Raw genomic sequence first — 26,632 nt, forward strand, 5'->3', positions numbered from 1 at the left:
TTCACCGTAAGCAAGTCAGATCAGTATTCTGACCTCTTCCCTTGTCTGTAACATGGGATGCCTTTTTTGCCCTCCTTCGTCACCAGGCTGCTGTGGGTGACCATATGGGAGCGTGAATGTCGCAATGTGATAATCTCATTCCCGGCACTATCCTGCTCTGGTTTGCCTTTGCAGCCTAATTCAGCCCTTCTTCATATTATTCATGCTGAAATGAGCTTTGATTGCATGCCTTCTTATGGCGTATGTTTCTCCCCTTCTCCCCTTTGGGTTGATGCTTTCTCGAATCTCTGTCTGTCTGCACCCTCAAAACTTGACCAGTCCTCCTAGCCACACCTGAAATGCCTTCTCCCCTGTGAATTCACCCTTTTTCTTCCTAATCTGAAATAGTCTCTTAGTAATCTCTGGTACCACGTGTCCTCATCACAGGGCTGAACTAGAGTTTGTTACATATGTGTTGCTAAGTATACTAAAATTGAGGATTGGGACCCTCTGTTCCTTCTTCTTGTTTCTTTTCTTTTCTTTTCTTTTCTTTTCTTTTCTTTTCTTTTCTTTTCTTTTCTTTTCTTTTCTTTTCTCTTTTCTTTTCTTTTCTTTCTTTTTTCCTTTCTTTCCTTTTCTTTCTTTCTTTCTTTCTTTCTTTCTTTCTTTCTTTCTTTCTTTCTTTCTTTCTTTCTTCCTTTCTTCCTTTCTCTCTTTCTTTCTTTCTTTCTTTCTCTCTCTCTCTCTCTCTTTTTCTTTCTTTTCTTTTCTTTTCTTTTCTTTTCTTTTCTTTTCTTTTCTTTTCTTTTCTTTTCTTTTCTTTTCTTTTCTTTTCTTTCTTTCTTTTCTTTCTTTCTTTCTTTCTTTCCCATCCATCTGTTACTACACTGAACAGTGTATGGGTCCTGACTTACTGGATGGTGACCGGAGTGCTTTTGATAAATCAGACAGGCCCCACCATTGTCTGCCTCATTCTCCTCATTGCATAACACTTTGGAGGATCTCCAGTTTCTTTTCGGCATTGCCCTTGGACATGGGTCAGGTATAGCAGTGTAAGTCACATACTACAAGTAGCTAAGGAGCAGCCACCCTGGATGGCCAGGCATAGCTTCTTGCATTAAGCCCAGGGTGCTCACCATGTAGTCTGTGAGACCACTGAACCCCATACTGAGTGAGAAGAGGGACGATCTCATTCATGGGAGAATTATGAGCTGATAACACAGGAACAGAGAGGACACCTAGTCCATTCTGTGGCAATGGGTCTTATGGACAGGTGAACAAGAGTTTTCTGGGCAGTTGGCCAGGAAGTGAATTGCAGATGTACACAAGAGCCCAGGAGCCTGGTGTGCATGGAAGCAGGGGTGGCTGTGAGCAGAGCGTGCAGAGAGGGTGTGGATGCTGGTGGAGATGCCCTTTGGTCAGGGGGAGATGACAGAGGCTGGGCTCCTCAGGAGACAGGTAAGCGAGTGCTGGGGAGGATCTGTTTCAGAACCAGTTGATAACATGAGAGGAAAGGAAAGTGACCAGAGTAGAGGATGGGACTTGCCTTCAACCAGCAACAGAATTACCGGGAAGCACCTAAATAGAGCCCCAGACTCTCCCTCAGCAATTGCTTCCATAGGTCTAGGGCAGGGCTCAAGACCTGTGTTTTAAGAAATAATCTGGTGATTCTGATATAGGTAGTCATCGAACTGCCCTTCGAGTAAATGAATTGTTCTTAAGAACTTTGTAAACTCAAGGAATTATAATATTTGCGCGCGCGCGCACGCACACACACACACACACACACACGCACACTTGTTCTGGAGGACAAATCATGAATAGCTTTGTTCAGATTCTCAAAAGGATCCATAAACTCCTAAACGTTTAAGAATCACTGAGCTAGGAGGAAAGCTTATGTGCTTTTCTTAACCTGGTACAAAGTGAGAACAATGCTATGGCAGAAATACTAGAGATTGGTACCCCTTAAAAAAATGTTTTGTGATACAGGGATAGTTGGTATTTTCAGGAGCCCTACTGTAAACACATGGGGAAAAGTGCAGACTTGCCCAATTTGCAAATTGGGACTTATGTTTGGATTAATATCTCAGTGTCTCAAGAAGATAGTGTTTGGTCGATCCAGAGATTTAACAGTTTATCTGTAATAGGGTTTTTTTTCAAAAGACTTTTTTTTTTTTTCTGACCTAATTAAATCTTCTGGTTTCCCCTGGGTTTTATTTTTTAATTTTGAAGTTAGCAGTATATAAAGTTCAGTATAATGAAGGTCTTTATTGAGAATTGTTAGTAATGGTGCCAGCTTTGCTCTCCTGTGGTTAAAGTCCTATCTGCATTTCTAAGATAAACATCTTTTTGAAATTTATGGAGCATATGAGAAAAAATGGATACTGATGCACTTGGATTTTACTGTTCACCCAAGCTTTGTGTCAGTAAGGCGTGCTGCTAAAAATGTTGCCCTCTCCCTCATTTCCTCCTAAACCAGTGGTGGGTTGGGAATATTGTTTATTCTGCCAAGATCAGTACTGCAAAGGGACGCAATGACTCTGGCGGGGGGGCTCTGATCAGAGAAATGCTTCCCAGCGAGGGCTGAGGCTGGGCAAGGCACTGGTAACTACAGCTTGTTCTTAGCAGTGTGGTTTGGGCCCAGAGCCCACATTTGATCATTGGCTTAAATATTACAGAGATAAAGTTGGAAGAGATAAACTGTGAATTTTCCTCTAGGCAAATTTCTGCCCCTATGAAGGGTTACTAATTCTTAAGCCTAGTCAATATTATATTGATCCATAAAGGTTTTTTCTCAATTTACGGGGTACCCAGTGCTAGGTTAGATGTTGTTAAACGTATGTGTCCAATATGGCCAAAGGCCAACAACAATAAGCTTACTGAAGGAGAGTCCCCTAAGAAAGATCCAGGCTAGGTTTAACCAAGTGTAAAATTACACACTCAGATGCTTAAAACCAACTATATACTGACACTTTGATTAATCCCAGCAACCATGGCTTCTTATAACAAGTGTCTTATAAAAAATAATAATAAGTTAAAAAGACCTTCCTGAGGGGCACCTGGGTGGCTCAGTTGGTTGAGTGACTTCAGCTCTGGTCATGATCTCACGGTCCGTGAGTTCAAGCCCTGCATCGGGCTCTGTGCTGACAGCTCAGAGCCTGGAGCCTGCTTGATATTCTGTGTCCCGCCTCCTCTCTCTGTTCCTTTCCCTGCTTGTGCTCTGTCTCAAAAATAAATAAACACTAAAAAAAATTAAAAAAAATCTTCCTGAGAAGCAGAGTTCTCTAGTTTCTTGGCTTTATATTACAGTTAGGCCAATGAATAGTTTCTCCATATTATGGAGTCACTGAATTTGATATTAGCTTTTTTTGAACCTGTTCCCCTTCGACTTTTCCTGTGTTTAATGCCCTTAAATGATTTCTACCAAATTGGAAATATTTAACATCTAGTTATTTGTATGTGTGGATTGTTTGCATGGGCCCGAACATGGTCTAAATAAATATTTTTATTGGAGTAGATGTGGTTACAGGACTGGTGGTGTGAATCCATTCCCGTATAGCTTTTGTTTGAGTTTTAGATTTTGAGCCTCTTTCTTGTAGACTTTGAAAAAAACATAAACTGATTCAGATACTTTAAAAAATATTTTTTTTTAATTTTTTTTTTTTAACGTTTTTTATTTATTTTTGGGACAGAGAGAGACAGAGCATGAACGGGGGAGGGGCAGAGAGAGAGGGAGACACAGAATCGGAAACAGGCTCCAGGCTCCGAGCCATCAGCCCAGAGCCTGACGCGGGGCTCGAACTCACGGACCGCGAGATCGTGACCTGGCTGAAGTCGGACGCTTAACCGACTGCGCCACCCAGGCGCCCCTAAAAAATATTTTTTTTAATGTTTACTTATTCTTGAGGGAGAGAGACAGAGTGTGAGTGGGGGAGGGGCAGAGAGAGAGGGAGACACAGAATCCGAAGAAGGCTCTAGGCTCTGAGCTGTCAGCACAGAGCCTTACGTGGGGCTCGAACTCATGAGCCGCGAGATCATGACCTGAGCCACCCAGGTGCTCCTTGATTCAGATACTTTTAGACATGAGTAAGCAGCTGCTGAGAAGTGGGGCAGGTTGAGAAGAACTTCTGTTAGATATTCTAATATCCTCCTGACAGATGGGATGTAGATCTTTTTGGGGTTGATTCGGATGTCCGTGATCCCCCGCCCCTCCCCCACATCAGTTCTAGCTCACACAGATTTGAGAAGAGCAGGTGCCTGGTCCTGTGAATTTGTGTTCTCTGCTTTTCCTAGGCCAGGAACCTGGCCAGTCATCATGCAGATGTTCATACCTTTTTAGTTCTTCACCACCTCTACCTTGAACCTTCTCTTCTCTCTTTAAAGTTGACCTCTGCTATCCCTTTTGCTTGTATTATGAACATTATTTTTCTTAGGTTTTATATTATAATCAGACCCCTTCCCAACCACATACCTAGATACACACCAACAGATTTTAACCTCCATCATGTTCCTGATAAAGAAGTATTAGATTTAGGAGAAGAGAGAAAAAAATAATAGAATGTAATAATCTTAGAATTTGAAAATCTTACCTTAGAGATCATCTAAATCTGAAGTTGTCAAATACTGTTAAATATTAACTTTTTATGGTACAATTCTCTTATTGCCCATGGAACACCAACATTTAAAGTAAAGGAATGTTGAATATATCAGGTTGAAGCAGGGTTTTAGGAAGGCCGGCTGTAGACTCACCTTTGCAATCTAAGGGAGTGTAAGGGTTCTGAGAGGCACACTGAAGAACCAATGATCTGGTTTATCTGTGCTATTTTATATAGATCAGAAGTGAGGACCAGAAAGGAAAGGGAGCCAATATTTACTTATTTACTGGACAGATAATAAGTAGGATACGTAACTGGATAGGTTGGTAGGTAGGCAAATAGATGGTATAGATGTGTATATATATAAACACGCACATATATACAAAGCTTAATTCTTATAATATTCCAGAAAGTAGATGGTTTTACATATGAACTGAGGAGGAAAGCTTCTAAATGGATAGGGTTGTTACTTACCTCAGGTCTTCTTGGTGGTTAATCTACATTCTGCCCATTGTATCCCCACATCGCCAGCTGGTTGCCTCGCTCAAAACCACACACAGGCCAGGGCAGGACTGGGACCCAGACATTCTGCTTCCTGGTCCAGGGTTATTTCCTCAGACCACTTGTTGTCTTTAGTCAGTGGCAAAATAATACCTGCTAAAAAGGGAAATAGAATATTGAGTAAATAAAAAATGTTAGAAAGAAAGGCGCTTCAATTGTTTTGTCCTTCAGAAGGGTTAATATTCTTAGTTCCCTGTATTTTAGCAACTAATTGGTCACGTAAAATGACTGGAAGGAAAGCTGATTCATAGCCATTTTTGCATTATATAAGTGTTGCTCTTAGCTTAGAGAATGCAGCTTCCTACTGTAAAAAATGGTACAATGAACTATTCTTCAAAGTTTACTTTCATCATGGCCTGCGAATTGAAGTTTGATATTGAGTCCTTACTCACTACTGTTACATTTCATAAGTGTGAAAGATATATGGCATGTAATCATTAGCATTCTTTTTATGTTTGAAACATAAAATCAAAAACAACCGACTGAGGCATTAAACCAGAGTTCCAGTATGATACACAGAAAATCCGTATGCTTTTTGTTGACTTATGCTGAGGTCTGCCAAATAACAGCCTTATTATGCAGATTCTCAGAATAACAGGCCATGGATATTTTAGATTCTCACATCTAGTTGCTGACTCTCTGGTTTTCTTTTTATCTGGACCATTTAGGGACAGGAGGCCTTCAGGATGAGTTTTTGGTCTTTCTCTTGGCTCCTATAGCATTTTTCATATTTCTCCTTTTTAAACAACTTCCTGTCCCCCAAGTTGCCTTCCCTGAGGACAAGAGCTTCTTTTTCATCTGCTTTGTACTTGTTTTTAACACCCTCTCCCTTCCTCTCTTCCTCTGCCTGGCACATGAGTCGTCTGTTGAGAGGAATTGGGCTGACAGGGAGGGAGGGAGGAGGGAGAGAAGGAGATGCCATGAGTAAGATCAAACAGTCAAGAAAGAGCTCTAGAATCAGAATTTCTTCTTCCCCTGGTGCAGTGAGAATGTTGAGTGAATAGAATCCATTAGTATTTTTTTTCCTTTAGTGTTCCTTTCCAATAAAAATACAGCAGTAATTGGTTTTTGTGCTTACCTTTGTTATAGAAAACTCCACAAAAATTCCATTAAATCCAGCAGGTATTTAATGAGTATCAGGCATCTCTCTAGGACTGAGGATACAGAGGTGAAGAGAATGTTGCCCAGACCCACGGAGCTCAGAACACAGCAGAGACAACAAACTTGCCCACAGTCGTGTTGCCATGTAGGGTAATAAAGATACCTAGAAGACTTACATATTTTGCAGTCGTGGTACATTGGAAGGAGTGCTTGATTTTATCTGTGAAAAGGAATCTGAAACAGGTACCCGGGAGAGGTAGCGTCTGAGCTGGCATTTGAAAAGCGAAGAGGAGTGTGCCAGCCAGACTCTGGAATAGGTGCAGAGATGGTGTCCCAGACATGCGACATGTGGGCAACACGGTCCTTAGAGTGAATCTACAGATGGTCAGGAATTACTGGAGCATACTATTACAGGGAAATGGTGGCAAAAAATGAAGATAAAGAAGTACACACACACACACAGTTCAAATCCAGGAAATCTCATATGTCACCTGATAACATTTGAATAGTATCCCATGGGCAGTCAGGGGCCCATGAATAATTCTAAGTAGGGAGAGACCATTTTTTGGCTGTGTGTTTTATAAAAGGTCAGCTTGCTGGTCATGTGTGGGATATACCGGGACAGGTTAGAGTCTAAATGTGAGGGAATGAGTCAAGGTCAGTGAGGACATGAGCTGAAACTAAGGTTGCAGTATGATGGGAGTAGTGGAATTGGCAAGAAAAAGATCTGAGAAGGTGTTTGGGGGGGGGGTAAGGTATTGGGCAGAGAGGTGGTTGAGTCACATTCTTGGCTTGAACCTCTGATTTGTGGTGACATCAGCCCCCATAGGCAGTATCCACAAAAAGATGTCTGGCACCTTAATTTCCTGTTTCAGCCAGCACATACCAAACTTGGCCATGGCTTTCTTTGAGGTTCATCATCTTGTAACAGTGACTATGCTTTCAAGTGCCCCACCGAGTTCAACCTGCACCGTTTCCCTAGGAGATAAGTAATAAATTGTTCAAAAGAGTCATATCTTCTGTAGGACATAAATCCTCAGGGGGTTGCCTAAGGTCAGAATTTACCCTCGAAAATCCTATAGGGAACTTCTGAGTTGAAGACTGTTGTACTCTTTCTCAGTAAGCCTAACAGAGCCAGTCTCCAACCTTTGCCACGGGAATAGATGCTATTTCCTCACTTGAGCACCAAATTGGAGGAGACTTGGAATTTGGACTCCTGTTGTATCAAAAAATGCAAACCTTTGGACAGGAGAATTATGCCAAACCCATTGTGATGTGCCCTCTAAGAAAGACATGAGGAATGAAGGAACAGTGGCTGGCAGGTGGGGTGGGGGGTGCCAGTTCCTAGTTCTTTCTTCACACTCATTGGCATATGAGTGTTAGGCCCTTGAACTAAATAGAAAACTTCTCTATTTAAATCCCCCCATTTTCATCATTGACATCATACACATTAATTGCTCCCACCATGTGAGATTTGCATCTCCCTTTTTCATACATAGAGTATGACACACAGTCTGTGACTTGTCTGAAGCTAGAACAAGTAGTTGACAGATCCAGGGCTTAACGTATCCTGGGTCTCAGATTCCAATTAAATAGAGTCAGTCTTACAAGTTACCAATTTTTGTTTTAGGATAATTACTCCTAATGATAGGAAATTGGAATGAATGTTTTGCCAAGAGGATATAGGAAATTATATTTACTTTTTCCTTATAATTTGATTCTACCCAATGAGTGTGATATGTAGAAAAAAATGTTCATTGAGGGAAATACGTTGAGTTGAGTTTAGGTTAATCAGCGTCCAGTGAAAATAAACAATTGGTTGCCTGTTTTAAGCTGAATAACATGGCTTGGCTCTAGTGCATTTGGGTGAATTCAGGAATTTATTTTATCTGCTTTCCCAGATAATGATTTTGTGCTAATAAAATCATCAAGAGATGGATTTATAAATCATACTAAACTGGCAGGAGCGCTACTGGGCATAAAATGAAATGCTGTTTTTTTATTAATTTCCTGGGTTTCTCTGACCAACAACCAGGATCATTTTCTACTTAGGATATCTGCTTCTGTTGAGCAGTTACTCTTAGGAGAAAAATTACAGATCGGGGGTTTCTTAGCATGAAATTAGAGCATGGAATTCAGCACTTTGATCAAGCAGTGTTATTCTGTTGCCCTTATTCACCTGAGAGATATTTATGACTAAAAGGAGTTATTTAGAGCAGTGATCTCCAAAAGGCTTTCTCTCCACCCTTTGAGGTGTATAGTACAATCCCTTGGTGCATGGAAGAAAATATTTGAACTTCAATTTATATTTACTTTGTAGTTTGCACTTGAAAAGGCCAGTTATGTGTGTGTCCATAATAATCTACATTATATAATTTATAAATAGGAAAACATAGGATGGTTGTGCCTTTTTAAAAAACTGATAATACCTTCTTAAAAATGTTTGAAGCCACTGATCTGAAGCAGTTTTCTAAAAATGGGCCAATGATTAGATTATTCTGGGACTTTTTTTTAAAAGTGCCGATTCCCAGGGCTGCTCCCAGAAGAGTCTGGTTAAATAGGTCGGTCTGGAACAGTGGTTATCAGACATTAGTAGGCACCAGAATCACCTGGAGGTCTGGCTTGTTAAAACACAAGACTCCAGGGGCACCTGGGTGGCTCATTTGGTTAAGCATCAGACTCTTGGTTTCAGCTCAGGTCAGGAACTCGCGGTTTCATGGGTTTAAGCCCCAGAGCTCTGTGCTGGCAGTGTGGAGCCTGCTTGGGATTCTTTGTCTGTCTCTCTCCCTCTCTCCCTCCCTCTCCTTCTTCCTCTCCCTCTCCTTCTTCCTCTCCCTCTCTCTCCCTCCCTCTCTCTCTTCCCCTCCCACACTCATCCTGTCTCTTTCGAAATAAATAAATACACTTAAAAACAAAAAATCACAGGACTCCACCCCAAAGTTTCTCATTTAGTAGGTTGGGGGCAGGGCCTAAGAATCTGCATTTCTAACAGGATCCCGGGTGGTACTGCTGGTCCAGGGGCCACTCTGAGAACCATTGCTCCAGTGTGGGACTCAGGACCCATGCAACTCCAAAGATGATAAATACTGGTCTAGATTTGACCGTCTTCTCTCCTAGATGGTTCCTGCAGATACCCTATCATTTTGTTTTTTCTTTCTTTCTTTCTTTCTTTCTTTCTTTCTTTCTTTCTTTCTTTCTTTCTTTCTTTCTTTCTTTCTTTCTTTCTTTCTTTCACTGCTGTTGCTATGATAGAGGCAGACCACTGTTTTTTATACTATAGTTTTCAATATTGGTGTGGACAGTAAGAGGACCAGTGTTAGATTCAGGTAAACTTGGATTCATAGGGAGTAGTTTAATTAAATCCTGTAGCAACTCTATAAAGTTATTCATTGATAAGTGGGAAACTGAGACAGATCCCTAATGATTTGGATGCATCTATACAATATTTGGGAATAGAAATGATACTGGTACCCATTGGGGTAAAAAAAAAAAAGATTTTAAGATCAGTAAGAAAAATGCTTGGTTGTTTGTTGCGATCAGGCCTTTTTAAAAATTAGGAATCAATAGATGGATATGAAATGAAGTATACAGTAAGTATAATAAGCCATAGACACTTTAAGAACAAGACAGCTCATTTCCTTTGAATTATATAAATCATATCCATTGGCAAATAACACTTTTTACAATAGAGCTTAGCATTAGCCATTTAAATGCCTGTGCAACGTGTAAAAACTACTTGCTGGATTAAATTATGTAGAAGAGCATTTCTATAATGCTTAGTGTCTGATTCACTAACCGTTACCGGGGCACTCAAAGTTTAAGAGGCTTTATATACTTGTATTGTTTGGCAGGCAATTAAATGTAGATGTCACTGGGATTGATTTGTAAGAAGAAAGCAGTGGCTTCACTATGTTGCTGCAGGTTTGTTTCTTTAACTCTTAAAACAATTATGTATATTACAGCTCACTTTCTGTTTATCGTTCGAAGTGTATTTCTAGCCATTTACCTGACAGTTCTAAATTTGAAATAAGTGGATAGGACCACCTGAGATTACACGTATTTTAGGAAAATAGAACATATAACATTAATTTTCTTTGTGGGGTGCATTAGCACTAGTTTTCGATTCGCCCGCTCTGTAGAGAGACCCATTTAATACTTTATGCATTTGGTAAAGGCTGCCTTAAATGGGGTCATTCTGTATTTAGAACAAATGAGAAAAATGTTCCAGAAATCTCCTCAAGGAGTATTGCCATCTTTTCACAAAATAACTTTAAATGGACTGTAATTATACAAGAACTTGATTGCTAGAATATATGAGTCAATTTAACCTGTTAAAGGCAGAACAGTTCAAAATGTGTGTATATCTTAGAAGTAAGTTTATGAAATTAACATTTGATTGGCCTCTACTGGCTTCTTAGAGGAGCTTATTTGCAATGCAGTTCATGCAACAATCATTATATAAATATTACACATTGTTTACTTATTGAGGTGCATTCAGAGTAAAAATGTGCAGATTGGAAAGAATATGACCTTTGGACTCAGACATTGGGTGAACTGCTGGCCTTACATTGAACTCTGTGTGACTTTGGGCAAGATAATTGACCACTCCAAACTCCCATTTGTAAAAACTGGGATGTATCAATGAATTTCTAGGCAGGAGACAGAAACCACACAGTAATTTGAACAGGAAGAGTCTCATATAAAGAATAATTAAGTAGGGGCACCTGGGTGGCTCAGTTGGTTGAGTGCCAGACTCTTGATTTCTGTTCAGGTCATGATCTCACGGTTCATGAAATCCAGCCCTGAATAGGGCTCTGAGTGGACAGTATGGAGCCTGCTTGGGATTCTTTCTCTCTCCTCCTCTCTCTCTGCTTCTCTCCTGCCTATGCTCTCTCTCTCTCAAAAAATAAATAAGCTTAAAAAAAAATAGTTAACTATAACAGTGGATTGGAATATAGGAGATTGGCTAGTACGAAGTAAAGTGAGCCTTAAGAATAAAGGAGTAGTAGATACGAGAGGCAGGCACTGGTCCAGGGAAGTAAGAGAGGAGTCAAGGAGGAGATCCTTCTAGAGCTGATATCCAGGGCTCAGTGGATGGTAGGGAAGTTGCTGTGGGGCCACACGGATGAAACCTGGAAAAAATGGGTCTTCTAGAGTAGCAGGGGAAGCTGTTCATGGGGGCATTCTTCTGGGGGGGCACTCCCCTCAGAACTGCAGCAGGGTGCTGGGGTAAGTTCCTATCTGCAGGGTACTGCCTACCACCGTGCACCAGTCGAGCTGGACACTGGGAAGCCTCCTGCATCGTGGGCCTGGTGGTGGAGAAACCTTGTGTGCTGAGGGGCCTTCCCTGGAGCCCTGCAAGCCCCCCACCCCCCACCCCTACCCCCACCCCCGCTGCCCCGCCTTCCTCTCAGAGTGCCTCTTCAGAACCCTCTACTGTTAAAGCTCTCTGTCTTACCCACAGGGATAGGAATGTAGTTAGAGAGCTTGGATATAGTTCTGCAGAGCAAGCAATGAGAAGTGAATTTAGAACTGAGAGGTATTAGATTGATAGCTGGCATAAAGGATATCAATGCTTGCCTTTAGGGGTTTTAAGATTAAGTAATCTATGTAAACATATGCATGGTTTTGTTACGTAACAGTTTCTTTGAATTGAGACAAATGTCTCCTAGTGATTGTGCAGAGCAAATGAGATAATGACTGTGTATTGCCTTATGCAGGTATCAGTGTACCTCAGAGATAAATTTGGTTTGCAAAATGTACATGTATGTGTGCTGGGTCAACATGTCATGACCCATGTGGGTCACTGTGTATAGAATTGTGGAATCATATTGTACATGTGAAACTAATATAATACTGTATGCTAACTATACTTCAATTATAAAATACTGCTCTAAACGATGGGCACTAACTCTTGTCAATTTGTTTTCTTTTGCCTGCTCTCCAGGCCTGGCACTTTTTTAGGACATAGGTGGTCATATGAGAGATCTTTTGAGGTTTCCTTTGGGGAAAAAGTGGACCATCCTCTCCTTTATAGCTTATGTCTTAATGATATCATACTCTTCTTGGATCTACTGAGTAATTCTCTGTTACTCCAAAGGAAAGAAGAAAGATAAATTCCCTTCATTTTCATAGATCAAGAATGACCTTTATAGACAACTAGTCTTGCTCTCTAATTATTGCCCCCAAAAGAGTTCTACTTTTCTAAAGCAAAAACCATAATTTGTGGAGACTTAATTAACATTTAACCAACTTATAGTTTTCAGCCATAATAAAAAATGAACATGTTCACTGATTTAGTCATATTTGTAGCTTATTCATCTTGGAATACACCAGGATGGGGCTGGGTGCTTTGTGGGGGCTATATTGAGATTGTTTTCATTGATTAAGTGGATATTACCTTGCGCTTCTTTTAAATGTGTCCAGCCAAAATTGTTGCAGCCAAATTCTGCATAGAATTTTGGGGAATTCATTACCCATTTTTCTAAAAAGCATTTATTGGGTGCCTACCATGTACCAGTTCTAGAGATTACCAAGATGACTAAGAGTTACAACCAAAATTACTTTTCAGCAGAATTCCTACTGCCTATAGGCTTTCATGCACCTTTCTTTTAGAGAGAGAGAGAGAGAGAGAAGGAGGGAAAGATCTGGGAGAGCTTGAGAAGAAGAGGAGGGAACAGAGAGGGGGGAAGGGACAGAGAGGGGAAGGGAGAGGGAGAGAGGAAGAGGGAGATGGAGAGAGAGACAGAGTGTGAATGATGACAACCAGCACCCCACCTGGCTTGCATCACCTTTCCTCCATCTTGTACATGACTTTTGGTTTAGTACTGATTTCCCTCTGCAAAAGGAAAATGATTTAATTTGATCTGATAGAGGAATATGGTCCAGCCATGAGCTTTTGGGCATTAGTCCAAGTAAAGACAGTTCCCGGGAGACCTTGGCAAGTCCCTTGCTGGCCACATCCTCCTACGTTCCTGTACAGAAACCGTGTTTTTCTGAAAATCGAGGATATTTATTTTTGGAAGAGCTTCATTTCATTGCATTTTGGGAGACGTTGCTTCCTTATCACATTCTTCATTGGCCCCAGAGCACTTACTTGAAAAATCTATCAGCTCTCTCTTTGCTCTTACATGGCTTCACGGAGGAGCCCACAGGAGTGTGCCTGCATGAATGCTCACGGCTCTTCACCTTCCAAGGACACACACTTCTTAATTTCCAATTAAATATTCCAGTTATTTGCAATGAAATGAACCCATGAGGGTCATTGTTATAAGAAGGACTTCAGAACTAATGATAAACAGGTACTGGTTGAACATGCCTGACCGCATGATACACATTTGCTCTCTTATTGAATCACCAGATGTGTCATCTGCATTTTATAGGTGGAGAAACCAGGATCCAGAGATTTCTCTAAGTGATTTGTCTACAGTCACAAATCTAGCAGTGTAAGAAGAGGGATGGGCCAGATGTTTGACCCCGTTTGCTTCCCCACTGCACAGAGCTGCCTTGGAAACCAAGATTTAATTGTTGTCTCCTTAATTGATTAGTTTAATTCAGATGTAAACACCTTAATCTCATCTCATTTTAGCTCAATAAACTACCTTTGCTATTTTTAGGGTCTCAAATCTGTTGGATGAGGCCAGTGGTGGCTCTGAAAATTGGTGTGTGGGGGGATATATCTTGGGGCAATAGGAAATTCATACTGTATCCCATTTTCCCATGGTTTGATAATCGTACATGGGTCCAGAAAGAACCATATCATACATTTTATGTTTCCTTTCAAGTGATAAAAACAGCTTTATGTAATGGGAAAGTATATCTTTGCATCAGGTTTTTGTATCAGCCTTTGGGGTTTGCTATCAGCCATGCATGCTTTTGCCTTTATATTTGGTTATATCTTCAGTGCCAATGGTGGTTTTGTAAACCAGGGCTTTAACCAGCTTCAAGTTGTTTTGCGGATGCCGATAGCTATGTTTCACTCTTCAAGATCGCACTGCAGGACTTTCATCAAAGTGCTATCTGTGTTTCCATGGGGGGACCCCGTTTCTGTCAGAATTCATGGTGGTTTCTTTCTGTCTGAATATTATTAGTGTTACTGCTGTTTGAGCTTATTCCTACAGTACCGAAGCTATTTTCTACCTCAGAATTAGGGTTTGCAACCAAGGGAAAATATTTCTCCTAGATGTTTGCATAGTCTTCTAACATTTCTTACCCCAAATTGGAAAGTTGTTAGTATCATGTGCTTTTAACCAAATCCACTTTGTTTCTGAACTTGTTAAAGCTGAGTAGGAGGGAAGTATAAATTACCAGTTGTTGTCAAGGTGAAATATTAAGTTAGTGCTGTATCTTTGTAATGAGTTTCTGTTTTCAGTGGAATGTTTAATTGACCAGTTCTGTGAAAGTTTCACAGAAGACAGTTTCCAGGGTCACTAATTTCACTGTCATGCCTGAAGCTAACAACTAAGACAAAGCTAGAAAGCTGGGAGAGACCTAAGACAGTCTGAGGTCCCTTGACTCTGCCCTGTTTAACATTTTTTAATCAGTGATTTGGAGGCAGACATAGAACGTGTGCTTATCAAGTTTGCAGATAATCCCAGTCTAGGTAGGATGACTAATACCCGGATGGTAAAATCAGGATTCTAAAAGCTCTTAACAGGCTGGAGTGAGGCATGGAAAACAATGAGATGGGATTTAGTAAGGATCCATGTATAGCCCTGAGTTCAAATTCGGGAAGTCTTATTGCAAGAGAGGGGAAATAGCTCAACAGCAGTGGTATGAAAAAAACATACGGGACTTTAGGCTTGCAGAAGCTCGGAATGGACCGCCACTCTGCCTTGACTGTTGAAAGAGCATGAGGTCCAGGGAAGCAGCCAGTTGAATTCTGGTTCCAGTACTGGGAGTCGTTGTTCTGGATGAGTGCTGATAACCCTGGGAGTAGCCAGAGAACACCGGCCAGGGCAGTGAAAATCTGAAAGCCTTCTGGTAGGAGGAACTGAGGGGAGCAAAACATGTTTTGCCTGGAGAAGTGAAGACTTAGAACATGACAGCTCTTTTCAAATAATCAGCTTTCCTGTGTGAGAGCGGAGACTTTTTTTCCTATTTCTTCACAGGGTACAGCTAAGATCAATGAGTATACATTTGAAGAAGCAGAGTTTGGGCCTTTTTAAAGGGGGGGGGGTTGTCTACAAGGTAGGGATGCTTTTCTAAATTTCCTGAGTGCCTCACCGGTTCAAAGCTGTCGATCTGTCTAGAAGCTTGTAGACTTGACATAAGCATTTGGATGGAAGTTGGCCCCAGGTGACCTCTAACATCTGTCTTTACCTCTGAGTTTGTACAATTGCTATTTTATTTATCGTCTTGCTGTCAGACATAGTATTATTGCACTGCAGACATAGTGCAATAATGTTCTTATTTTTGTGTTGTCTTGACCAGAGCCCTAATTCTCCTCATTGGCAAGTAATTGTAAGTAATACTTTTAATGAATATAACTAATAGCGTTATATAATGGACATTAGAATTTTTATAGTAATTAATATGACCAGTAAAATCACTCCCTTTTGCAACGTGAAACATTGGTGAAAAGATTTGATACCGTACCAATTCAAAGTAACAGGAGACATTGAAGAGGATGTGGGCGGGACTGAAAATCATCAGTGTGCCCCACGATGCTGAAAGAGCTGAACTGCTTTGTAAAATTGCATTTGCTTTTATTCTTTCTTTCTTTAAGTAGCTTCATTTCTAGCACCAGAAGTAAGCAGATGTTTACCGCATGGTTAGTTTTGAACTTATTCTTGCCGTTAAAAAGCGTGTGGACTGTAAGCAAATTTATAATCTGTTTCACTTTTGAGGCCTCAAATCTCCAAAGTGTTAAAGTGAAACCTATTTTTACCTTAGGTTTAGAATAATCCTTAGAGAGTATGTTTTGCAAGCTATGTTCATGGTCTCTACTGTATTTTTTCCCCCTGACATTGTGCCAGTATTGCGGTGAAAGCCTTTCTCTTTTAATTTTTTTTGGACACATCATGATGTGTTTTTATTGCAAACACATTGAATTGCCTAGGGCAACCCTATTAAAGTTTTGAACATAAGATCAATTATTCCAAATTCCTGCAAATCTGGAAAATATGAATTATAAATTTGCTCAGGTCTTAACTTTCATTGGATTATAAGAACATTGGATTCTTTGGAGGGGGAACAGTGTAGTGTAGCAGTACTGGCAAGGCATGGTTAATATTCGCGATTAACACTCAGCACTTAGGGCACAGTAGGGTCAAGTTCCATTGTACCTGAGCACAAAGGTCAAATCAAATTTGGTTCAGTATCAAGTAGGTTTACAGTGACCTGCAATCATCATAGCTTGTTCCAGAGGTCTGTTTGGTGCTCACATCGCTTTTCATTGTTTTACATTTTAGGTGGTTGCCTCTTTGATGAGCCACATAGCGCATGTGGATATAGTCAGGCCGAAGATGATGACTTCAACTGGGAGCAGGTGAACACCTTGACCAAACCAACTTCTGATCCGTGGATGCCCTCAGGTTTGCATGTAGTTTTAAATTTTCTTTTTTAAAACCAAGAAATTAAATTTTCTTTTTAAAATCAAAGCTTCACAGGAGTCTTAATCACAGTAAATATTCCTTGGGTATTGGTGGAATGAGTGGGGGTGTTGGTCTTTGAGTGTGGCACTTCAAGGTGATTAACTGGTACATTCCCATTGTACCATAGTCCAATTAAGAGGACCAGTGACGATGTGCAAAGAGTTTACCTTTGTATCTCTTCCTTTCAAGTTTAATTAAAGTTTACTTCCTTTATCTTTGGGTGCACCTGAGGTAGATTAATGGGAATTCCCCAGTTGATCCTTTTCCAAGAAGTAGATATGGGAAATAGATGGATGCCTCTTCTGGCAAATGTATCTAGTGGATGGAACTCTAGCTGGGAAATCCAAACAACAAAGTCTCCTTCACAAATGGGAGACCTTGGGGAATAACTTAAATCTTGTCGCCTCAGGGGCTCACTTGGCACCAAAGATAAAATGGTGATGCACACATGTGGATACTTTTTCTCTGGAAGAAGTGCTTAATAAATTTTCCCATGAGTGAAAGACATTTGTTCCATGGAACACCAACAAGAATTCAACTTCCTGTTTTGAAGGAAGAGTAGGGAGTTGGTGACGAATGAATGTTAATCACATTGAACTTGATCATTTTAATGACCACCCTTTTCAGGTGGTGTGTTGGACATCCTTCTAAAAGGTTAGATTTGCTGATTTATGTTACAAAGGGGTGATGAGTGTGCTGTATTCAGGATTCAAAATGCAAAACATTGTTCTGATTTGGATTTTAGATAAAACACATTTTTGAACTCTTGGTAACTGTAAAGTTCTTCAGTAATACACCCAGATGTAGCAATAATTGCATTGAGTAGGTCATCTTATAAAGGTAGCTTTTCAACAGGAAGTAGACTTTCATGTTGTTCTTCATTAAGCATTAACAGTTAGGATGCCCACCATGTTCTTGCCCTCTCCTTCCCACGTTTAGCTTCTTATAACTTCAAAGAAGGGGACACTGAGCTCCTCAGCTCTACGGCTTTGCTGGACTTCAAACGATTCTAGCTCTTGGTTATGTCCCCTCCGCTGACATTCTCCTTTCCTGTGTCTCTTTTTCTCTTGTACGTGTGTATGCTTTTGAATATGACTTGTGTTTGAAACAGTGGTATTTGATTTGTTTTCACAAATTTCAGCTTTTGCTCTCATGCTGGCCAGTGAGTGGGGAGACAGCACTTCTTGTGCAGGGATGGCCTTCCCTAAACAGGCTTTTCCCCCCAGAAGGCCTTTTGGGCATTGCCTTTTCTCTCTTGAGGATCTAGCCTGTGTCCAGAGAGTTGGGGGGATGGCTGAGGCCATGAGAGGGTGCTCAGATTTAGTCCTGGGAGAGTTCTCCACAAGAGTGACTCAGGCTTTTCTCATTATCTTCTAATATGGTTTTAAAAAAAGTTGTAATTTTTCACATTAGGCAGTAGAGGTAATTATTGTGGTCCTTTGGTTTGAAGATGGTCTTGGAAAAATGGACTTTTACAAAGGAGCCCCAATACTGCAGTATCTCTTTCAGCCTTCACTGGCTCTGTTTTTGTCACATGATGACCTACACCCTTCTATAAAGGGAGGGAGAGGTATCATTTCTTGCCAGCATCTTGTGCTTCACTCCTTTCTGATTTCCCACAGTAGAATCTCAGGCCAAGATGTCCAAGTTCTAAATGTAGAAAGGATGGGTTCCTAGCATAGGCCATTATAAAAATGGTAATGAAGATCAGACCAGTTGTATCCTGGAACAATTGGTTGGATAAATGAAAGAACAAAGAGGAAGCAACTTTGCAAACTTCTGGCTTTTGAAAGCTCTTCTTCTGCCTTTGGAAGAATGAAATGGGGGCATTTATACATTCTGCGTGAATTTATTCTGCTTCCACTGACTAATGGAATACTTAGTCCTTTGTCACTTGAGATCTCTGAAGGTTATGCCTTCCAACTTGTTTGTCAGTTCCATCTGATTTTTGATAGTTACAAATGTGTGCCCTCAACGGCCATCCCCAAACAGAGTGCAGGTCGCTGTGGCGATACTTGGGTGGTTGGGTGCCTGCAGGCCTCTGACAATGTCAGTGGGCATGGGTCCAGATGAGATTTTTGAACATTGGTAGTTGTTCCATCAGGCTACCTAAATTTTTGCTGTAACATAGGATGGTATTCTTTTCCCTCCTATTCATTAAATGAACTTTAGCCATTAAAAAAAATTCCTTTGAGCACTTTGAGTATATGCTAATCATGATGCTGATTACTGTGGGGGATGAGAGATTGTAAGAAATGAGTCTTTCTCTCTAGGAACTTAGGTGGTTGGGAAAGAGAGTTACAAAAATACAATTAGGGAACAATCTAATTGTATTTTTATATAATTGAGTGTTGTATAGACTCTCAGCGTTTTAAGAGCAGCAAGCCCTTGTGGACTGGTGCTCCGCTGACCTATCTGCCTAAGGTGAGAAGATAAATTCTTAATGAAATTTTATCGTTAGAAATTAGGAAACATCATCTTACAAACTTTGCAGATAGTGTCCTAAGGTATGGATTTTAAAACAGAGTTTCACACGTGTTTAGACCTTACAGCCAGCCACGACCTGCTTTATTTTATTTATTTTTTTTATTTTTTTTTTTATTAACATTTTTTTTTTTTATTTATTTTTGGGACAGAGAGAGACAGAGCATGAACGGGGGAGGGGCAGAGAGAGAGGGAGACACAGAATCGGAAACAGGCTCCGAGCCATCAGCCCAGAGCCCGACGCGGGGCTCGAACTCACGGACCGCGAGATCGTGACCTGGCTGAAGTCGGACGCTTAACCGACTGCGCCACCCAGGCGCCCCAGCCACGACCTGCTTTAAATGCTATTTAAGTTGCAAGGGTTTTCTTCTCCTCCTTTTGCTTTCATGTGTATAACATGACTTATCTATTTCAAAAACAAATTCCAAGGCTGGCTGTCTTACACTAAAACAAAATTAGTTTTATGAATTTGTCAGTATAAGTGGGTGGCAAAATCAGATACAACCAAAGCTTCCTGAGGGTTAATTTCTTTAAACCTTTGACTCAAAATATTCTTGGACTGGGGGCACCTGGGTGGCTCGGTCGATTAAGCATCTGACTTGCTTTCGGCCCAGGTCACGATCTCACGGTTCCGGAGTTCAAGCTCCATGTCGGGCTCTGCGCTGACAGTGCGGAGCCTGCTTGAGATTCTCTCTCCCTCTCTCTCTGCCTTTACCCCCTCCTACTTGCTCTCTATTTCTGTCTCAAAACAAATAAAGATAAACTTTCAAAAAAAAATGATTAAAAAAATATTATTGGGTTTTTTCTCACATGTGTATTTGCGTGTGTTCCCTCGTACATAGCCTGGTTCTGCGATGCCTTAGACCGGAGGTTGGTTGGCCATACTATGTCCCACAGGCCGGATCCAGCCTCCTGCCAATTGTTGCATGGCTCGAAGGCTGAGAATGGTTTTTATTTTTTTCAATGGTTGAAAAAAAGATCAAGATAATATAATAATATTTTGTGACATGTGAAATTCAAATTTCCACATCCATAAACAAAGTTTTACTGGCACACAGCCTTGCCTATTTGTTACATATAGCGTGTGACTGGTTTCAAGCGACAATGGCAGAGCCCAGAACGGACACTGCAGCAGACACTGACTGTAGGGCTCACAAAGCCTAGATGTTTACTGTCTGTCTGGTCCATTATGGAAGAATTTTGCTGACCCCTGTCTCAGACCATTTTGACATCAGCCTGTAATTGTTGCTTTGGACTCAGTTTATATTGTTACTGTTTTCTGTGTTCCTGTTATAATTATTCACAACCAAGTACTATTTCACATTTTCTTTTACTTTCAGATGATATAGTTTCCAAATATTGGGCCATTAGAATCAGTCAGAAAAAAACCTATCATGATGAGGGGTTTTCTCTATCTTTCTCCTAGATTTGCTTTCTCTTTAAAAACCGTTGAGATTTTCTTTACTGTTTAATCTCATCATCCTTGTGGGCCTATTGTGATTCTAATAAGCAAATAATCCATCAGGCTGATTTTTAAAATTCTGACCACAAAAGGCTACAATTTGTACTTTAAATTTGCTCTAGTTAAAATTTTACTTTTTCTGGGTCTTTTTTTGACATTGATACTCCAGTGTATGTAGGGGTTTGTTTCTCTGTATCTTCACATGTGAGGTTATTTTTAGCCATATTAAAAAAAATTCAAATACAGTCTGGAGCTTTATATAAGCTGACTTGATAACTACTCTAAGACTGTGACATTGGTCCTGGAAATCCATATTTAGGGTAAATAAATACCAAATGCCATTTAACTTTTTATATTTGAAGCTAACGTTTACGTTACAGATTATACTTTTGCAGCTAGCTCTGAGCCAATTTGATGGTGAAACTATGCCCCTCATAGGTTCTCTTTACTGGTGAGTGTGAGGTTCATTTCCTATTGCTTGGTCTCCACTGGCAATGGGCAACTTTCTTCAACTTTATCATAAGGATTACTGCTTTGAGTGCAAGAACCTTTGATTCAGTAACCAAATAATAACCTGGTACATTTTGTTAGCCCTGTTGTATTCTGTCACTCTCTGTACTGCGGCACATTGTATTATCAGAGTAGATTAAGACGTATTGATTAAGAAGGGTTTTTTTCATATAAAAATGCCTGCACAGTTTGACAGTATTTGATGTGTTTCTATTTTATTAAAGGATAATAGTTGCACCTTCATGCTCCAGTTCTATAAAATGGATATTTAACAAGTTCTATATCTGATGTCTAAGAAAATGCAACTTTATTTCATATAAAGCATTAAAACAACCAATCTATCCATAATATTAAAAATGTAATCGTAGCTTGTAAACATGGCCATTTGATACCAATAATATTGACGTTTATTTATACCTGAACTTGGTCCCTTTAAGAAATCATAACTCTAGGGGCACCTGGGTGGCTAATTCGGTTAAGTATCTGACTCTTGGTTTCTGCTCAGGTCATGATGTCCTGGCTTTGCGGGTTCAAGCCCTGCATCGGGCTCTGTGCTGACAGTGCGTAGCCTGCTTGGGATTCTCTCTCTCTCCTTCTCTCTCTCTCTCTGCCCCTCCCCTGCTCTCATTGTCTCCGTCTCTATCAAAATAAATAGATAAACTTAAGAAAAACCATAACTCTACCAGGGCTCTAATTAAGTGAATTTGGTTTCCAGTGCTAGGAAAACTTGAGACACATTTTCCAGGTGGTGTAACACGTGACCAGGGGAAGCTCATATAGCCTTCCACACTTAGTTTATATATTGCACACTGGGAATGGTGGTGTTTCTGATCTTCGTGGAGATGCTGTGACTAAGGATTGCATCATTCCTGCGGGTGCCCCTGTGAAAGGCAGAGAGACGGAAGTGCTGGACAGAGGGGCAGTATGCACTTCTAGTGTGATGACCCAGAAAATAGAAAAAATGACTACATCTGTTTATGTGGAGTCAGTTTCACATTTGGGAAAGATGACGGATTGACAGACAAAGGAAGTGAAGTTTCCTCTTTGGGTGCATTCCTCAGGGAAGACTTCCGCACGTATTCGCACTTCAGGGCTTATGCAAGGTTTAGTGAGTGATGAAGAGGAGACTGTGGGGTTGAAAAGGCATTTTTCCTCCTTAAATTTCAGTGTGTATCTAGTGAGTAGTATTTTTGGCACAGAATATTCAGACAGTTGTCTAATTATCTCATTCATTCTTTGAATCTGTCAACATTCAACAAATATTTACCGAACACCTGCGATGTGCTAGGCATTGTTATTCATCACGTCTGGATTCATCACTCAGCAAGCCAAGTAAAGACCTCTCCCTGGTGTCCCTTTCAGCCTCAGTCTGGTAAGATCCTTCTTGGATTGCTCAAAGATTATATCCCATAAGACCACGTTTTCCCTCATTTATTAATGACTTTCTGGAATTGAATACTTAAAAGGTAATACAGAATTCAGTTCGTCAGACTCGGCACACTATATAGCATCAAATTTAGCTTTCTTGTATACTTTGTCCCTTAGAAAAAATAAAAACAAAAGCAAAAAAGAAATCTTTACTGGAGGCAAGGGGCAGGCTCTGATCATTCTCCTTTATCAAACAAAGAAATTGCGTACCTGTGAATGACTCAGCAGTTGACAAAGTTTGCTTCCTTGCTGTCTGTCTTTGATCCTCATGATGACCTTGGAAGATCCAGAAGCATTTATCTCTATTTTATACCTTAGGAGACTGCAGTTCAGAGAAGGCATTTTTGCTTATTTGTTTTTGTTTTTTAAAGTTTATTTGTTTTTGAGAGAGAGAAAGCCCAGGCTGAGAGAGAGGGGGGGAGAGAGAATCCCAAGCAGTCTCCACACTGTCAACACAGCCCGTTGCGGGGCTTGGACCCACAAACTGTGAGATCATGACCCGAGCTGAATTTGGACACTTAACAGACTGAGCCCTCTGGGCACCCCTGAAGTTCAGAGAAGTTAAACCCGCTGCAGGCTTACAGATCAGAGAGCCAGCCCCCAGTTTTGCTCTCCCACGCACCGTGGAGCAGTCTTCCCACATGAGCACATGCATCTAGTGAGGGGATAGATGGTCTTCATCCCAGATGGAAACTTTCTGGATCTTCCGAAAATGGACATGAAGGCTTATCCAATGTGAGGGCTGCCAGCCGCACCGGGTCAGATGTCACTTCCGTCACTTTGTAGTTCCTGACCTTGGGCACGTTCTTAAGCTCTCACTTTCCCAGCCTCCTCATTTGTAAACTCGTAGTAATATGTGTTTGTAGAGTGACTGCCACGGGCCTGGCTGTCTGAGCTGGAGCTGCAGGACAGCTGTCCCCTTACTGATTGCATCCTGTGGAGGAGGAAGGCAGGAGCCAATAGAGACACACACTGATGTGGGCACGTGCTAAGGGCTGGAGAGAAAAGCTACCCCAGGATCAGGGTCTTCCAATTGATGGGAGCAGCTGACAGGACCAGCCTCTCTGCGGGGGCTGATCTGGAAGCAGAGACTGGGATCCTTTTGAGGACAAGGAGAACATGGAGGCTGAGTGATCTGGGCAGAGAGAAGAGCAGGAGCCATGACTGGGGGCAGAGGTGAGCTCTGCTGGATGGAGCAGGGTGGTCAGTCTTACAGGATCCCGAAGGCTGTGGAAAGGTGTTTAGAACCTGCTTCGTAGGGTTGTTGACCAGGTGAGACAAGATGACCCACTTTACGAACTTAGTCTCGTATCTGGCCTAGCACGACATGTAAGAAATTTCCTTCTTTTATGATTGTTAAGTAATTCTTCAGGAGCAATTTGGTATGAATTCATCCCGTAGCTTAATTTGGATTTCTGAGCAAAGTGGGCAATCAGACCAAGTTTTTATTTTTCTCTTCTGAATGGTATCGAATAAGAAGCAGTAGATATACACCTTCATATAATCTTTTTTTTTTTTTTTTTGAGAGAGACAGAGAGAGAGAGAGAGAGAGAGAGAGAGAGAGAGAGAAAGAAAGAAAATCTTAAGCAGGCTCCACAGCCGGCACAGAGCCTGACACCGGGCTTGATCTCATAACCGTGGGATCATGACCTGAGCTGAAATCAAGAGTCAGATGCTTAAGCAACTGAGCCACCCCGCCCCGCCCCCATATAATTTTTGACTGAATTAAAAAAGCAAGCTGAAAGAAATCCATTAAAATATTGTCAGTATTTATTTCAGGATGGGAGGATGGGGGTAATTGCCTTATGTTTCTAATTTTTTTTAGGGGTGGTCATTGAATTGGCATCCTTTGAGTTGATTCTGAATATTTCCAGTCACAGAACTCAGAAAATAAAAACAGTTTTGCTGTCCTTGGGAACCTGATTCAAATGCCTCATAGAGAGGTGCCTGCCTGCCATCCAGATGTAAGATAGTCATTGATGGACACTCCTTCCTACATTTTACTCAGATTGCCTTGGTGAAGCTTGGGATGGGTTTCCGGTGAGCTTTTTTTTTTTTTTTTTTTTTTTTTAAAGTTTTTTAATGTTTATTTATTTTTGAGAGACAGAGAGAAACAGAACATGAGTGGGGGAGGGGCAGAGAGAGGGGGAGACACACAACCTGAAGCAGGCTCCAGGCTCAGAGCCGTCAGCACAGAGACCAATACGGCGCTCGAGCTCACGGACTACAAGATCATGACCTGGGCTGAAGTCAGACACTTCAACCGAGTGAGCCACCCAAGGCACCCAGTTAGCTTTTAAACAGTAAATGATGAGACACAGTGAAAGAAATTGGACTGGACTTGTATTCTCGCAGTAGTTTCTAAATTATAAAATTTAGAAAAAATGACTTGAGAACGTAATAAAAAAATACCCCTTTCAGATCAGTGATCTGAATGGAGAGTTCTTAGTTAAACAGGATGGGGCTCTGGGTAGCCTCACTTTAACATGGGTGCAAACAACATAAAATTTACCATGTCAACCATTTTTAAGGGTCCCTTGGCATTAAGTACACTCACCTTGTTGTACAACTATCTCTTCCCTCCATCGCCAGAACCTTTTTTTTTTTCTTTTTTTTTTCATCTTCCCAAACCAAGACTCTGCACCCATTAAACACTCCCTCCCCATTCCCTCCTCTGCCCAGGCCCTGGCTACCACTATACTTCCTGTCTCTGAATTTGACTACTTCGGGTCCCTCATATAATTGCAATCATATAGTATTTGTACTTTTGTGTCTGGCTTACATTGCTTGATATACTGTTTTCAGTGATTCTGTTTTTATACGCAAAGACTTTCAAGTTCAGGGCGGTCTTTTTTTTTTTTTTTTTTTTTTTTTTTTCCTTTTTTAAGTGTCTTGATTTTTTTTTTTAAATTTTTTTTTTTTTTTTACGTTTATTTATTTTTGAGACAGAGAGAGACAGAGCATGAACAGGGGAGGGTCAGAGAGAGAGGGAGACACAGAATCCGAAACAGGCTCCAGGCTCTGAGCACAGAGCCCGATGCGGGGCTCGAACCCATGGACTGCGAGATCATGACCTGAGCCGAAGTCAGACGCCCAACCGACTGAGCCACCCAGGCACCCCTAAGTGTCTTGATTTTTAATGAGTGTTTCATGACGGCCAGGGGCCATTGTATTATGTATGATCGCTAATTTCAATCACTTATATTCAGTGTTCAACAAATGTTCTCCTTTAAATTTGTTCTAAATTCTTGTCTTGGCTGATTGGAAACTGCTACAAAACCAAGAACAGTGGCTAGCTATTTTTTTTTTTTTAATATTTGCTGAAAAAGGTACAAAGGAACCTGTATTTATAAATATGTGTTTTCAAAATACCTTTACTTGTTGCTCGATTTCCCATAAAATTGTACAAGACGACATCATAAGAGTTATGTGAGGCTGAGTAATGGAATGAATAGGCAGGCCAGTCATGAGAGGCATTGTAAATCTCTCAGAATCGGGGGCGCCTGGGTGGTTCATTCGGTTAAGCGACTGACTTTGGCTCAGGTCATGGTCTCGCAGTGAGTTCCAGCCCCGCCTCGGGCTCTGTGCTGACAGCTCGGAGCCTGGAGCCTGCTTCCGATTCTGTGTCTCCCTCTCTCTCTGCCCCTCCCCTGCTCATGCTCTGTCTCTCAAAAGTAAATAAACATTTACAAAAAAATGAAAAAAAAAACCTCTCAGAATCTGAGTAGAGGAGGGATTCAAGAAGTGAGGTTCACATGGGGCAGTAGCGCGATGGGGCAGTTACTACAGCCAGCCTGAGAAAGTCATAGCGGGGAGGTGGTCATCTGTCATGCATCATGTGTTCTGTGTGCAAGGCCCCCTGGAGCTGGGCACGGCCGAATTGTTGGAAAAGAGTTCGCTCTGGCAGAAGAGCCAAA

At 41.1% G+C, this 26,632-nt stretch overlaps 1 protein-coding gene across 5 annotated transcripts in view; it reads left to right on the forward strand.

Annotated features, from left to right (window-relative positions):
- The window catches only part of PTPRM (protein tyrosine phosphatase receptor type M), a 795,639-nt gene that overhangs the window by 180,620 nt on the left and 588,387 nt on the right, over window positions 1–26,632 (forward strand). For all 5 annotated transcript variants that reach the window (XM_058692682.1, XM_058692677.1, XM_058692679.1 and 2 more), the window contains exon 2: window positions 16,649–16,771. In XM_058692682.1, the coding sequence (XP_058548665.1) occupies window positions 16,649–16,771 (123 nt within the window). The remainder of the gene's footprint in view (window positions 1–16,648; window positions 16,772–26,632) is intronic.

This window comes from Neofelis nebulosa, chromosome 11 (assembly GCF_028018385.1).
Source record: "Neofelis nebulosa isolate mNeoNeb1 chromosome 11, mNeoNeb1.pri, whole genome shotgun sequence".
In the NCBI taxonomy this organism is placed as follows: domain Eukaryota; kingdom Metazoa; phylum Chordata; class Mammalia; order Carnivora; family Felidae; genus Neofelis; species Neofelis nebulosa.